Source organism: Balaenoptera acutorostrata, chromosome 18, assembly GCF_949987535.1.
Source record: "Balaenoptera acutorostrata chromosome 18, mBalAcu1.1, whole genome shotgun sequence".
In the NCBI taxonomy this organism is placed as follows: Eukaryota; Metazoa; Chordata; class Mammalia; order Artiodactyla; family Balaenopteridae; genus Balaenoptera; species Balaenoptera acutorostrata.
Window position 1 is genome coordinate 10,203,650 of NC_080081.1, and position 14,239 is coordinate 10,217,888.

At 40.8% G+C, this 14,239-nt stretch overlaps 1 protein-coding gene across 3 annotated transcripts in view; it reads left to right on the forward strand.

Moving 5' to 3' along the window:
- The window catches only part of TMTC4 (transmembrane O-mannosyltransferase targeting cadherins 4), a 62,383-nt gene that overhangs the window by 13,854 nt on the left and 34,290 nt on the right, over positions 1 to 14,239 (forward strand). For all 3 annotated transcript variants that reach the window (XM_057532816.1, XM_057532815.1, XM_057532814.1), the window contains one exon: positions 1,939 to 2,026. In XM_057532816.1, the coding sequence (XP_057388799.1) occupies positions 1,939 to 2,026 (88 nt within the window). The remainder of the gene's footprint in view (positions 1 to 1,938; positions 2,027 to 14,239) is intronic.

Sequence of the window (14,239 nt, forward strand, 5' to 3'; positions counted from 1 at the left end):
TACGTTAGTGGGAGTCTTTAATGTACCTCAGCCACTCAGATAACAAGTGGTTCAGGCTGGCCTTTTTGGCCCCTATTCCTGGTATTTATCCAAACCACTTCCCTCCCCCTCACTCAGTTCAAGAAACCTGGTTCCCTGACCCTCCATATCCCCCAGCCCCTGCTTCCTCGACCCCCTTGCTCTAAGGACCTTTTTGGATACACTTCTCTGGGTTGGCTTTGCTCACTTAATCCTCTGAAAGGCTTTGGGATTCCCCGCCATCCTCAGGGCCTGTAGAGAGCCGCAGCTCCCACCCATCTCTGGTCCTGATGGGAGGCCCAGAGCACCAGCCCCTCCCTCCATCACTCACCCCGGGGCTGCAGAGCCTGTACCTGCTTCACCCTGAGCTGCTGTGTCCTCTGTCCGCTGCTTTCTGCCCCCCCCTCTGCCCCCCCCACCTCCTCCCAGTGTTTACAGAAGCATCTTTGGGATTCACACAGCAACGGACAGCGACCCAGCACCCACTGTGTGCCCAGCTCTGTGTTGGGTCTCGCTGCATCCCCGATTTCACTGTGTCTCTGAGTGAGTGAGTTACAGGCCAGAGGATTCCAGAAGTCTGATTACATATTCACTGCCTTCATGAGGTAATTGTACTGTTTAACCCTCTGGCATACTGGCATACTTGGCCCAGATCTGTTCAACCTTTGTTTGTCCTTAGCTTCCTTCCCGGGAGGTTGTTTCATGTGCGTGGCATTCACAGGTTGGACTCAGCTGTCAATCTTCTTAGTGATTGCATGACACCCTGGGCTGCCACGTGCCCCTCCGTCAGCAGTTCACCATCGGAATGGATGATTGCCTCAGAACGTCCTATCTAACCAGCGTAGCAGGAAACTGCTCCTAAAAGGCATTCCTTTTAGCTATTGCTTGTAGATGCACCTGGGAATCGTATGTAAATATAGTAATTTTCATATTCTTTGTATACTCTCTCATCTCCATTTGTAGGATAGTCTTTACTCTGTGTCTGACTTATCATATATCTCACTTTAAGAAAAGATGAACTTCCCAGCCATTAAAGCGATACCTAGAGAATCACAGTGAAAGGTTTGACATATGTCCCATCCAGGTGCTAGTTAGTCAAGAATGCCACGTAATCTAGACCAATACTCAGGAGTGGAATTCTGGGTCTTTCGTTGCCATGAAAATCTGGAAAGCAATTATTGGAGTGATCAGCTTCAAAGAAATGAAGCACAGATTTTATATTGCTTCATTGTCACTAAGGTGGAGAAGAGAAGGGCAGTCATCAGATGTAGAAAATGAGGGGGTGGGGAAGAAATGGTAGAAATTGTATTCTTTTTTTCATCTTACTCATCAACCACTTTTGAAGCGTTCTGCTTTCCAGGTTAACCCACTTCATTGGTTTTGGTCTGAAGAGAGGAAAGGATGGCAGAGGCAGCTTTGAACGTTATCCCTGTGTCTTATTCTCTTTGCCTGATGACTTGTAACATGGACTTCCCACCTTTCCTTCATGTTTCCAGTCAAGGTTTCTTTTTTAAATATCGTGCCCTTTGAGCTGCTACCATTTTCCAGTTGAAAACCCATCGTGGGGACCTGATCCGAGCAGAGGCCTCTGGAGCTGTGGGCGCAGCGTGCTGAGTGACGGGCTTTCACTGCCCGTGGGCATCGCTGGCTGCGTGTGGCCCACAAAAGAACCTTCCCTGGGTTCGAGCCAACCCAGCCTTCCTGTGGAAGTGGCTGACCCAAGTCCTAGACCAAAAATGAAAAGAAAATCAGTTGTCAGATCAGACCACAGGGAAGCGTCACAGTTGCAGGGATTGTTTTAATAGATGGCCGAGTCTGATGAGGTTTTCGTTTTCTATTTCTAAGGAATGTTTTTTGTATTTCCAAGGTTTTGTTTAAATGTTTTTTACATACATCTTTTCTTCTGCCCCTTCTTTTAAGGTTGCTGCTGTTGTCGGCTGTGCAGACCTCCTGGCTGCCCTGTTTTTTCTGTTATCTTTCCTCGGCTACTGTAAAGCACTTAAAGAAAGTAAGCATGACATTTTGCCTTCTTAATTTTGCATCTTCTTCGTGTTTCTGTCCTGAGCAGTGTTCTAACAGATGGGAAAATGTCGGTTTATATAAGTTTATTGCTTTGAAGGAATGTGGGTCAAAGATGTCAGCTCTTTTTAGTGATGTCTGTAACTCCACTGCTTTCTTAATAACACAAAGGCTTGTGCTTCGATGTTCACCGTATTCAGGGAGCACCTTGTTGGGTACTGAAACCCAGTGCTTCTGCTCTTTGTGCTGAAGCGGTTGTGATTGATTTTTGTGGTTTTTATTTCCAGCAAAATTGAAGGGGGAGGGAAAAAAACTTATGCTTATTATTATTTTTTTTTATTAAAACCTGTTGGCGAAAAACCTTGAAAAATGGTAAAATGTGTAGCTATGAATATGCACCTGAACTGTGAGGTTCTTATTTTTTCATTGTTGCGTCATTGGTACTTACAGAGAAAGTCGTTGTTGGAAACAACAGAGTTGAAATGACCAGTTGTGCGTGTGTGGAGGGGAGGGGAATTGCCTGGTCATTAGTAGCAGTGCAGCCGTGCACTGATAGAGTTCTAGAAAAATCCCTGTATAGCTCTACTCATCTGGGTTCTGATTCCCTCCAAGTCAGATCATACCTTCCAGATTGCTCTGTAGTGGAAATTGGATACAGTACATTCAACTTACGTAGCATTTGTACATGCTGACCCCAGCAACGGTGTTATGCATTCAACTTCTGTTATAAAGTCATTTCCTGACTGTAGAACTCTCTTTATATGTCACAGTCAATTTATATTTGGGGGGAAGAGGGGAAGAAAAGGGAAGGTGAGAGGGATGATCCCTATGGAATGCTCAAGCAGGGCCGTTTCAGCGGACGCTGGTGTACTTGGGTTTCCGTGAGTCTCTTCCACAGTATTTCTCAAAGCTTAGGTTCAGTCCCCTGCCAGGCCTTGATGTTATTGTTCATGTACTAATGCTTGTACTTGGATTCCTCCGGTAAATTGATGTCTTATTCATAAGGAAGGGCAGACCACTCCTTCAGGATTTTGTGTCTGCTGGGGCTGGTGAAGTGGGGTCACTCAGGGTTGGTAAACAGGGGCCCATGAGCCAAATCCAGCCCCCAAGCTGACAATGATTTTTTCCGGTTTTAAATGATTGGGGGTAAAAATCCCACAAGAATAGTGTTCGGTGACGTATTAAAAGTTACATGAAATTCACATTTCAGTGTCTATATATAAAGTTTTATTGGAACATAGGCACATCCATTTGTTTTTGCAGAGTTAGGAGTTTCAGCAGAGACCTCCTGGCCTGTAGAGCCTAAAGTACTTACTGCCCTGTCCTTTGCAAAGTTTGCCAGCCCCTGGGACATGACAGACAGGTAACTGTCACCATCCTAGTGCTTCCAAAAGGTTTTTTAGTAGAGTAATAGGGAGTTTCCAGCAGGAAGTTTTTTTACTTATGAAGGTAGATGTTCGCTGTTAATATAATAGTTGCCATTTATTGACTATCTACTGGCACATGTGTGTGTGTGTATATTTTTCTCATTTAATTATGTTACAGTCTTTAAGATAGGTTGACTTACTTTCCCTGTTTTTCAGATGTAAGACTCAGAGTTTATGTAACTTACCCAGTATCACACAGCTATTTATGGCAGAACTGGGTTCACCTTTGAGTCTTAACTCACTTCAAAGCCTGTGCCAACTACATTGTATTCTTCTGCTTCCCTGTACTCAAGGGACCAGCGAGGCAAGCCTGTCAAAACAATCATGAAAAATAAACAGGAGGTCCATTCAGTTCTGTTAACGAATTGTTAAAATGTTAGGTGTGATAGTGCATCGAACGTATGTGTTAAAAACAATCCCTTTCGGGCTTCCCTGGTGGTGCAGTGGTTGAGAATCTGCCTGCCAATGCAAGGGACACGGGTTCGAGCCCTGGTCTGGGAAGATCCCACATGCCGCGGAGCAACTGGGCCTGTGAGCCACAGCTACTGAGCCTGCGCGTCTGGAGCCTGTGCTCCGCAACAAGAGAGGCCGCGATAGTGAGAGGCCCCTGCACCGCGATGAAGAGTGGCCCCCACTCGCTGCAAATAGAGAAAGCCCTAGCACAGAAACGACCCAACACAGCCAAAAATAAATTAAAAAAAAAACAAAAAAAACCCAATCCCTTTCTTGTAGAGACACATGCTGAAATATTTATGGATGAAATGGTATAAAGTCTGGGATTTGTCTCAAAATAATCTGAGAGGAAGCAGGAAGCATGTTGGCATTTAGTTGAAGCCAGACTGGTCAGGAGTCAATGTTGAAGCCGAGTGATGGAGACATGAGTTCCTATATCAGCATCTCTACTTATATATGTTTTTTGTTCTTTACGAAAGGTGTTTTTTAAAAAGAGCAATAGATAACTTTTAACCCTTTATGTTTTTTCTACAGAAAGACTCAGGCAGGACTGCAAACTGTTCTAGGACAGGCTATACTGTTTTGATGTTCTAGGTATTCATAGTTATATACCTAGAACATCTGTATGAAACTATCCATAGTTTCCAAGGGTAGATTGGGAAGGACCTCTCCTCCATCCTATCCTGTACAGCTGAACACAGGGCTCAGGTTGTATATCTCAAAGTACCTGTTCCCTCAAACCTGCGACTCTACTAAGACACAGTGCGAGGGTGACTCCAGTGGGCCCACACCTCCATGCTCACTCAGGACTTGGTCATACCTACCCACTCCCCAACCTCTTTTATTATTATTATTATATCATACCACCACTTTTTCCTGTGACTCATCATTTTTCTGATATGGCAGAGAGTTTGGGGACAGCTAAATAGAACAGCTTCAAGAACAGAAAATAGTGGGAGTAACTTTTCTTCCCAAGACTGAAAGTTAACTTAGCAATAAGGTATGTCCAGCTCTTCTGGAGTTGGGATCTCCCCACCTGTGATGATTGTAAAACTCCCAAGAGACACACAGCCCCCAGGGATCTGGGGGTGGGAGATGGGGATTGCACCAGCCCCAGCCATTTCCATAGGTAATGGGAGTGGGAGCGGGTTCATTTACTTCTCACCATTGTATTCATTACGAACAGTGGTATTGTTTGCATTGTTATGGGGGGGGTTTTTTGCATTTTATTTTATGTATTTGTATTGTTATATTGTGTTCTTAAGATGGCAATTAAATCTGAATTTGCAGTTAGGTAGGATAACAACTTATCAGTAGTTGTATTTTTCTTGAAGGAAATTAAAAATTAAGTCTGTTGGCTTTTCTCATAGACATCTCAAAACTTTGGTGCAGTATCATTTTATTAGTTTTAACATATCTTCCCTTAAAGTAACTACTCCCTTATTCTGAATGGATTTCAAAGAAATCAAAAGAGCTTTTTGAAGAATGTGCTACATGTTGATAGATTCAACGTTTGAACACACATCATTTAGGAGATGTAATAAAATTTCTCACTACTTCTAAAGGTTGCTCTTATTGAAATGATGGAAAAATTATCAGAAGACTAAAAATTCTTCTAGCAAGTGAACTGATGCATTTATTAGCCTCCTTTAATGGAGTGTCCTCACAGGATGGCGAAAAACTACAGACTCGTTATATTCTTTCCCTGGATCCTTTTGCTAACCTTTTCTGTGTTCCAGTTCACAAATGTACATATTCTGAACTATGTGTCTCTTTTTCATTCGTTTGTAAATTATAAAATTATTTCCAAGAGCCAGCCACACAAAAGATAGATTTTTAAAATAAGGCCTTTGGAAACTGATACCAAAGGAAAAAGTGTTTAATATATGATGTTTTTTCAGTTAATACTTTGATTCATGAGAAATTGGTGTAGTATATTTTAGTACTAATGGAACTCTAGTATATTAACTCTTAGTAGCGATATAACCTTTCTTTTTTGGTCTGGTAGCATTCTTTTAACATTTATAGCATGTTTACTTTTAAATTGGAAAGAGATTTTGTAAAGAGATTGTTATAGGCCTTTAATGTTAAGTACGTAAATGTTTTCGAGAAAGCTCACCTGGAAATACTTAATGTTTGCACACCTGTGGCAGTGGTAGGCATGGCTTCTGTGGAAAGCCTTTAAGAATATGAATAGATTTTCATTTGGTTGAGTTACTTGGAACTGTAAGAAGATGCATAGATCGATTAGGAAGCCTTTGAAGAAGCCTCTCCATTGACCTCTTGTTTACAGGCTGTCCCACCTTCCCATGCACTTGAACCCCCTTTAGGAAAAGGAAAGAGTCAATTAAAGTGGGACCAAGGAACCCACCTCCAGACTGGTACCGCTCTTTGCCGTCACCCGCAGCTTGTTTAGTCTTTGGAAAATGCAAAGCTACAGGAGGTTACCTGTCTGCACACAGCCAGGCCTCAGTGTCTTGCCCTGGAAAGTTATTATTGGCTGTGGACTTTTGTGTCTTCTCTGTCCTCTGACTGTGTCCACCTGCCCACGCAGGCTTTGAGTTGCAGATCATAATCGTTCTTTCTTGGGAGTTTAAAGTTGATGGAGGAGAACAGCCATCCCTCAACTGCACTCTCTAGAGTTTGAGTTGCTTTTCACTGTTATTTCCAGTGCCCACTCACTGTTTCCACATCACAGACTATCAAGGGAACGGTTGAATTCTATCTTCCAAGTTCGTTGCTGGTCTTGAGGCACAGAGTGACCTGGTTCTTTTTTTTTTTTTTTTTTAATTAGGGTATAGTCGATTTACAATGTTGTGTTAGTTTCAGGCATACAGCAAAGTGAATCAGTTATGCATATACATCTATCCACTCTTTTGTTGATTCTTTTCCCACATAGGCCATTACAGAGTACTGAGTGGAGTTTCCTGTGCTATACAGTAGGTCCTTATTAGTTATCTATTTTATATATAGTATTTATATGTTGATCCCAGTTCTTCCAGTTTATCCCTCCCCCCTTACCCCCTGGTAATCATAAGTTTATTTTCTACATCTGTAACTCTATTTCTGTTTTGTAGATAAGTTCATCTGCACCCTTTTTTTAGACTCCACGTATAAGTGATATCATATGGTATTTGTCTTTCTCTGTCTGACTTACTGCACTCAGTATGACAATCTCCAGGTCCATCCATGTTGCTGCAAATGGCATTAGTTCCTTCTTTTTCATGGCTGAGTAATATTCCATTGTATATATGTACCACATCTTCTTTATCCATTCCTCTATTAATGGACATTTAAGTTGCTTCCATGTCCTGCCTATTGTAAATAGTGCTGCAGTGAACGTTGGGGTGCATGTATCTTTTCGAATTACGGTTTTTCTCTGGATATGTGCCCAGGAGTGGGATTGCTGGGTCATATGCCTGATTCTTGAGAGAGAGAGACTTAACATTCAGTTACTAGCCAGCTTGGGGGAAGCTGGCTAGTAACTCACTAGCCACACCTCAAGCACTTCTCTGACCCCTCCTGACAAGGTCCTGTGCCCTGAGCCCCACCTGCTGTAACCTCAGGGCAGCAGAGCAGGGCAGGACACTGGGACCTGATGCCCAGCCCTGTCCCCCTTGCTCCGCTCAGCCGGGCAGCACCGAACAGCCCCTCCACTCTGCCAGCCTCCTCCCTCCGCTCCCCAACTCCGAAATCCCCCTTTGTCTCAATACCCTGGAACCACTGCTGAAGTCCGGTAGTGCCTTTCCTGGTCTCTGTGGATAGTCACTGTGTTACAGCAACTCTTCTGTGTTTTAGATTTTCCGTCCTCTTTCAACAGGCTTAGAACAGAGACTACTTCTTTTATAGAGAACAACTCTCTGGACTAATTCTTAAACATCATGTTAATGTTCAACTTCATAAATATGGGGGCTGAGAGTCCTTTTTTAAGCTGAGCAAGGGCTTCAAAACTAATAATACCTTCACAGAGAAGAAGCAGTAATAACCCTACCCATTCATGATAAGACACTGTTTCTGATTCTGTTCTAGAATCACATAGAGGCTTATCAGTTTGGGTCATTCATTCTTTTACCAATGATGAATCAAACATTAAGGACATCCTGTACCAGGCCCTGTGTCAGAGACATAGTTTTTGCCCTAGAAGGGCTTAGAGCTCAGTGTATTTGGATTGAAAGGAAGTGTCCATTATTCAGAGTGCTCAAGGAGAAGAGTGCTCTGGTTCTTCATTCCTCCCTGTTCTCTTTTCCTCCCTGTGACCACCTCAGAGCAAGCACTCAATAAGTATCCCCTTCTTTTCTTAGTGCATTTATGCAGAATTGATGGCTATAACCTGGGGACTGCCGATTTCTTTTTTTTGTTTGTTTGCCGTGGAATGTACATTTTATTATTTTTTCTTTTTTATGAAGATATAATTGACATATAATATTGTATTCGTTTTAGGTGTAAAACATGACTTGATATATGTACATATTGTGAAATGATCACAACAATAAGTCTAGCTAACATCCATCACCACACATAGTTACAGAATTTTTTGTCTTCTGATGAGAACTTTTAAGATCTACTCTCTTATAGCATCTTTCATATGTACAATACAGTATTGTTAACTATAGTCACCATGCTGTACATTACATCCCCAGGACTCATTATTTATCGTGCAACTGGAAGTTTGTACCTTTTGACCGTTTTCACCCATTTCACACTGCTCCCCCATCTGTTCTCTGTATCTGTGAGTTCAGTTTTGTGTTTTGTTTTTTTTTTTTAAGATTCCACATATATGTTAGATCATACAGTATTTGCCTTTCTCTGTTTAACTTATCTCACTTAGCATAATGCCCTCAAGGTCTACCCATGTTGTCGCAAATGGCAAGGTTTCCTTCTTTTTATGGCTGAGTAATATTCCATTGTGTGTGTGTGTGTGTGTACATATTTTCTCTATTTATTCATCTGTCTATAGACACATTGTTTTTGTGTCTTGCCTGTTGTAAATAATGCTGCAACAAACATGGGGATCTAGATATCTTTTCGAAGTAGTGATTTTGTTTCCTTAGGGTCAATACCCAGAAGTGGAATTGCTGGATCATATGGTAGTTCCGTATTAAAATGCTAATTTCTCTTATCTACTCTCTATTAAATTTCCTTCAGTGCAGTAAAGCAGGACCCTTGATACTAATGAACATTCAGGTGTATATATTTTCATTTGGATTTTGAGATACCCTATGAAATAGCCACACGTCTTTATTTTCTGCTGTCTCGTCAGTGTGGATTGTACAAAAAGCCAAGGGCAAACATGTGTCATGGCAGCAATGAGTCCTCGCCCCAGCTACTCGGGTCGCCCACATGTTTGTAAGTGTGCAGCTGAGAATCAAAACTTTTTTGTGGTAGAAGTTCAGTCCAGTACTTGTTGGATACAAATAATAATAAACGCTGTTTATTGTTTAAACTTACATTTAAAGTGACCTGGTCTTTGTTCTTTTTGGATCTGAACATAAATTCAAAGAAAGGTCTAGCATTCATTACTCACAAACTTGAAGTTTAAGAAAGGGTTTTTACAGAAGAACAGATTTAATATTTTTTATAAGGGAACAAAAAACTGAGTGCTCTGAAATTAATGATTTAACTAGTTAGAAAGCTCTTTCAGAGGATACATTTCTTTTTGATAACCTCATTAGCTTTCTTTATAGATGCAGTGTCTGTATTATAAAGCTCTGGACAATTTTTAACTGCCTGAGTTTATTAACAAGCAATTCTGTGCTAACCTCTGGAATCCTAGCATTTTTAGAGAGTGAAAAAAATATCTCATGTAATATTTCTGTTGGTCTCTTTTTTTTTTTTTTTCTTTTTTTTGGTGCTTATGTAGAATATCTCCAAGCAAGATCTTTTAGAACAGAATCTTTTTTTAAATAAGAAAATATCCTTATAAAGAAAGGATAATTATTCTTTAAAAAAATAAAGAAAGAAAAACACTAAATCAGATGAAGTTGATGGTGCACTGGTTATTTTTTCTGAATGCCCGAAACAAAAAGTATTATTCTAATGATAGGACATCCTATCAACATTTCTCTCTTTGTTAAAGCCTAGTACATATTTTGGATTGGAAACAGGTAATCTCTTTGCACGATAAACTTGATAGAATAGCCAGAAACAATTTCTTTTATAAACTAATACCTTAAAATATTGTTTCATGGGAGTTCGGACGAAGAAGAGAAATTTCATTAGTCTCATTTATAATGGGGAGGAGAGAATCTTTTCAAGAGGGGAAGGAATTTGCTACAAACCTAGAATAACCATTTTAAATTCTAAACTATTATGAAACACAAGGTCTCAAATCTCTGTTCTAAGTTCTTAAACTTTATTTGTTGTGTTGCTCTCCTTACCATAGTTCAGGCAGCTAAACCAGGATAACTGTTGATTCTTGGGGTCTCATTTCCTCCTGTTTTCCACTGTGATTCGAGACATGTTTTTCTTTGACTTAGAATTACACAGCTTAAAAGAAATTCAGGCAGTCGTGTAACTCACATAGTCTAGGACACTTGTTTTTAGATTTGGGGTCGTTGCCATCTGAATTGTGACATCAGTATTCGTGTGTGTTCTCTTTTCTCTCTTTCATGTTTCGTGGTTCGTACATTGCTCGATTCTCCCAAAACGGTCCTGTATTTTAGGATGGCAGTGTCTGACTCCTCTCATTCTGCAGGTGGAAGCACTGCTTGGTTGGCTCCCACTTTTGGAATGAGAATCTGATGCTCATTGTGTCGCTCTGGCAGAGGGAGTTGGGGCCACCTGTCAGGGCGGAGTGATTCCCACACACACACACCACGCCGTGCCAGTTTTAAGGCAGCAGAGATGCCAGGCATCGAGTGGTGAAGAGGGTAGCTCCTACAATGTGATGCTTTTTTCTGAAAGAAGAGCCTCCCACTTGAAAGCAGTGCCAAATCCGAGGCGCAGCGCTTCATTAAATTGATCACATCTGTTGGCACTTGTGGGTGTTGGCACTGACAAGTGTCTTTCTGTTAGTGCATGTGGGTGTTTTATTTTCCCCCCCGTGCTCCTTCCCCCACCCCCATCCCCACTGCCTATTAGCCTTTGCCTCCCTTTACCTAAGTGATTGGATTATTTCAGGTAACAGAGACATATACTGAAACAAAGAAAACACTTTCTAAACCAGTCTTTATTAAGTTCTGGATTATAAAGTGTTGATGTTTGCGAATGCTGCACAATTATCCTAGTTGTGTTCTTAAGTGATGAGAGATGTTGCATGGTGTAAGAATAGCTTTTTAGGGTTTTTTAAAAAATTTCCTCTCCTGGGTCATTGGTGCTTAAAATTTAGCGGACTGGATGGAGATGAGATGGAGAACTCTGTCTGAGCCTGAGATGCTTACACAGAGCTATGCACCAGTTAGAATTCCCTATTTGGGGAATACTTTTTTGAATAAAAATAATTCATAAATGCAACTGCACTGGAGGCGATATCTGCCTCTCAGGATTTATTTTTACTGTTTTTAACAGTTAATTCTAAATTTAAAACTAAAATAATCAGTTTCTCTTATGCCTTTTTAATATTACTTATGTAATTTTTAAAAAATAATTTATTTTAGGGAATGCCCTGGCAGTCCAGTGGTTAGGACTCCACACACTCACTGCCGAGGGCCCGGGTTCAATCCCTGGTCGGGGAACTAAGTTCCCACAAGCTGCGCGGTGCGGCCAAAAAAATTAAAGTAAAATAAATAAATTTAAAAAATAATAATTTATTTTGAAAAGGAGTCTCTTACATGATGGAGATTCTTCCATTGTGAGGGGGTTCAAAGACTAAATTAAAAGTGAAAAGACGACTTCTGGCTGTATTTGTTCACATTAACAAATTAATAACTTTTTGCTATTAAATTCCATCTCATAATTGCCTTCAAAATATAGTAATATAATAAGGCTTCTAATAGACATGGAAATAAATGAAACCATTGACTCAACAAATATTTACTGAGTGCCAACTGTATGCAAGGTGGCTTCCTGTTATGTTTCAGTTGCCTTATTAAAATGCTCAAAGTTGGGAATAAAAGAGTAGCTTGCATTAGTTATTAAGTAAAAACACACAAAAACACAAGTCCAAATTTATCTAGATTAGCTGTATATATTGGCAATTATTAGTGTTAGTCACCTTGACAAATTAATACTCAAAGAAAATCTTAATTTGGGGAATTACATGGGTAAAACTGTGCTAGAGGAGGTCTTATTACCAGAAGTCTGCTAGGCTGGGCTGTCCCCAAACTCAGGACCACTTTCCCAGTTGATTAATTTTTATGAGGCCTTTCTTGATTTCCCCCAGTACTAGAAACACTTTATCAATACTGTGTAGGTTGGCCTTGGTTTATCATACACCTATATACAACACATTTGTAAAGAGGACCCCTTTGGTTTATATGAAATAGTTTAAAAATACAGTTAGCTCTTGAACAACATGGGTGTGAACTGCACGGGTGCACTTGTAGGCGGATTTTTTTCTATACGCACTTCGGTACTACAGGACTGGAAGTTGGTTGAATTCGCGGATGTGGAACCTCGGATACCGAGGAACGTGGGGCGCGGACTGTGAAGTTAAACCGAGGTGTCGGGCCCTGAATCTCCAGTTCAGGAGTCAACTGTATTAGTTTTACCCAGCTTTCTAGTTTGGATTGTGGGAAAACTGAAGTGTGTGTGCATGCTTAGTCTTATGACTCCTGGTAACATATCAAGTGCTAATCTGGTAGGGATTGGGGGAGAAAGAATTGGATTTAAATAGGCAACTAATTTCGTATTTTCCGAGTTTTTCAAAGGCAGACTTGGAATACAAACACAGCTGTGCAGATCATTTCTTATATGAGCTGGGTCTCAGCACATGGTGTAAACAGTGCTGTGCAATAGGAAATACAGTGTGAGCCATTCAGGTCATAACAAGATTTCTACTGGCCACATTATAAAAAGAAACAGGTTAGATGAATTTTAATAATACATTTTTAGCCCGATATTTCAAAAATATTATAATTTCAGCATGTAGTCAGTGTACAAATGATGAAAGGTTTAACATTCTTTTTTTCATACGGAGTCTTCAAAATCAGGTGTGTGTTTGACCCTTCCAACACATCTCAATAGGTAAGAGGTAAATTTCAGGTACTCAGTAACTGCCATGCCTCCTCTTGGACAGTGGCGGTCTAGAATTTGGTTTTCTGAATGTGAAGCCATCACTGGGTTTATAACTGATCCCTGAAATTGCCACTGTTGAGAAGTGACACTCATATTTAATAAACACTGAAACTGAAGAAACTTCTCCAGCAAAGAATCATCTTCATCTTCCGTACGTTTCCACACTGGACATGTTTGAACAAAATCAGAAGTATAAGAGAAAATGAAAGAGTAGGGCTGTCCCAGAAGAGCTGTGATAAAGATTTGAGAGTTGGAGGGAGTCTGAGTCCCTTATAGAAATTTGGGGTTTGAGAAGTGTGGTGAAATTATGGGGTGAGATTAGGGAGAAGGCTATCAATGAACCTGAAGGTTGTGTTTTTTATATGTTAGTTTTCTGTATTCAGTGAAATCTCTGATTTAGCCAACTAAGGAGAAATCCATTTTAAATTCCAGACAAGTGGAACGTGAGCCCATCACTTTCACAACCCTGTAGTAATCTAACTTTGCGTTAATGCAGTGCTTTCAAGAGCAGTCCTTTGGGTGTTTTAATGGAGGAACTGGGAATTTTTTTCCAATCCAAAACCACTGGTCCGTGGGGGGGAAATTAATCCCTCTTACAGTCAAGTAAAACACAAGCTAATTCAGTTTTTCTAGGAAGAAATGTAAAATAATCAAGGGACTTGCTTTTAATGTTAAGAACAGGGAACATTACATTGGGAAATCATATTATGTTTCCTTAAGAGGTATGAACACAGATTGTGGGAGTAGAAGCTTAAAAAATCAAATCCAGGTAAAGGGGTGAGAAAGGGAGAAGTCCATTTGGTTTTTTTTTTTTTTTTTTGGCCGCACTGCACAGCTTGCAGGATCTTAGTTCCCTGACCAGGGATCGAACCCATGCCCCCCTGCAGTGGAAGTGCAGAGTCCCAACCACTGGACCACCAGGCAAGTCCCTCCGTTTGGTTTCTAGTGAACTACTGAACCTAACGCTTGGTGGACATGCAAACAAATGGCTGAGGTCAGCCTACAACGCCATCTCCCACGCAGGGAGGTGTGGAGCCGGTAGGGGCATAGGAGCTAGGGTTGGGGTGTCTTTTACCCTGTGGAGGAGACCCCATGGTAATTAATGGGTTCGTTTAGGGTTTCTATTTGCATATAAACTGCTGATACGA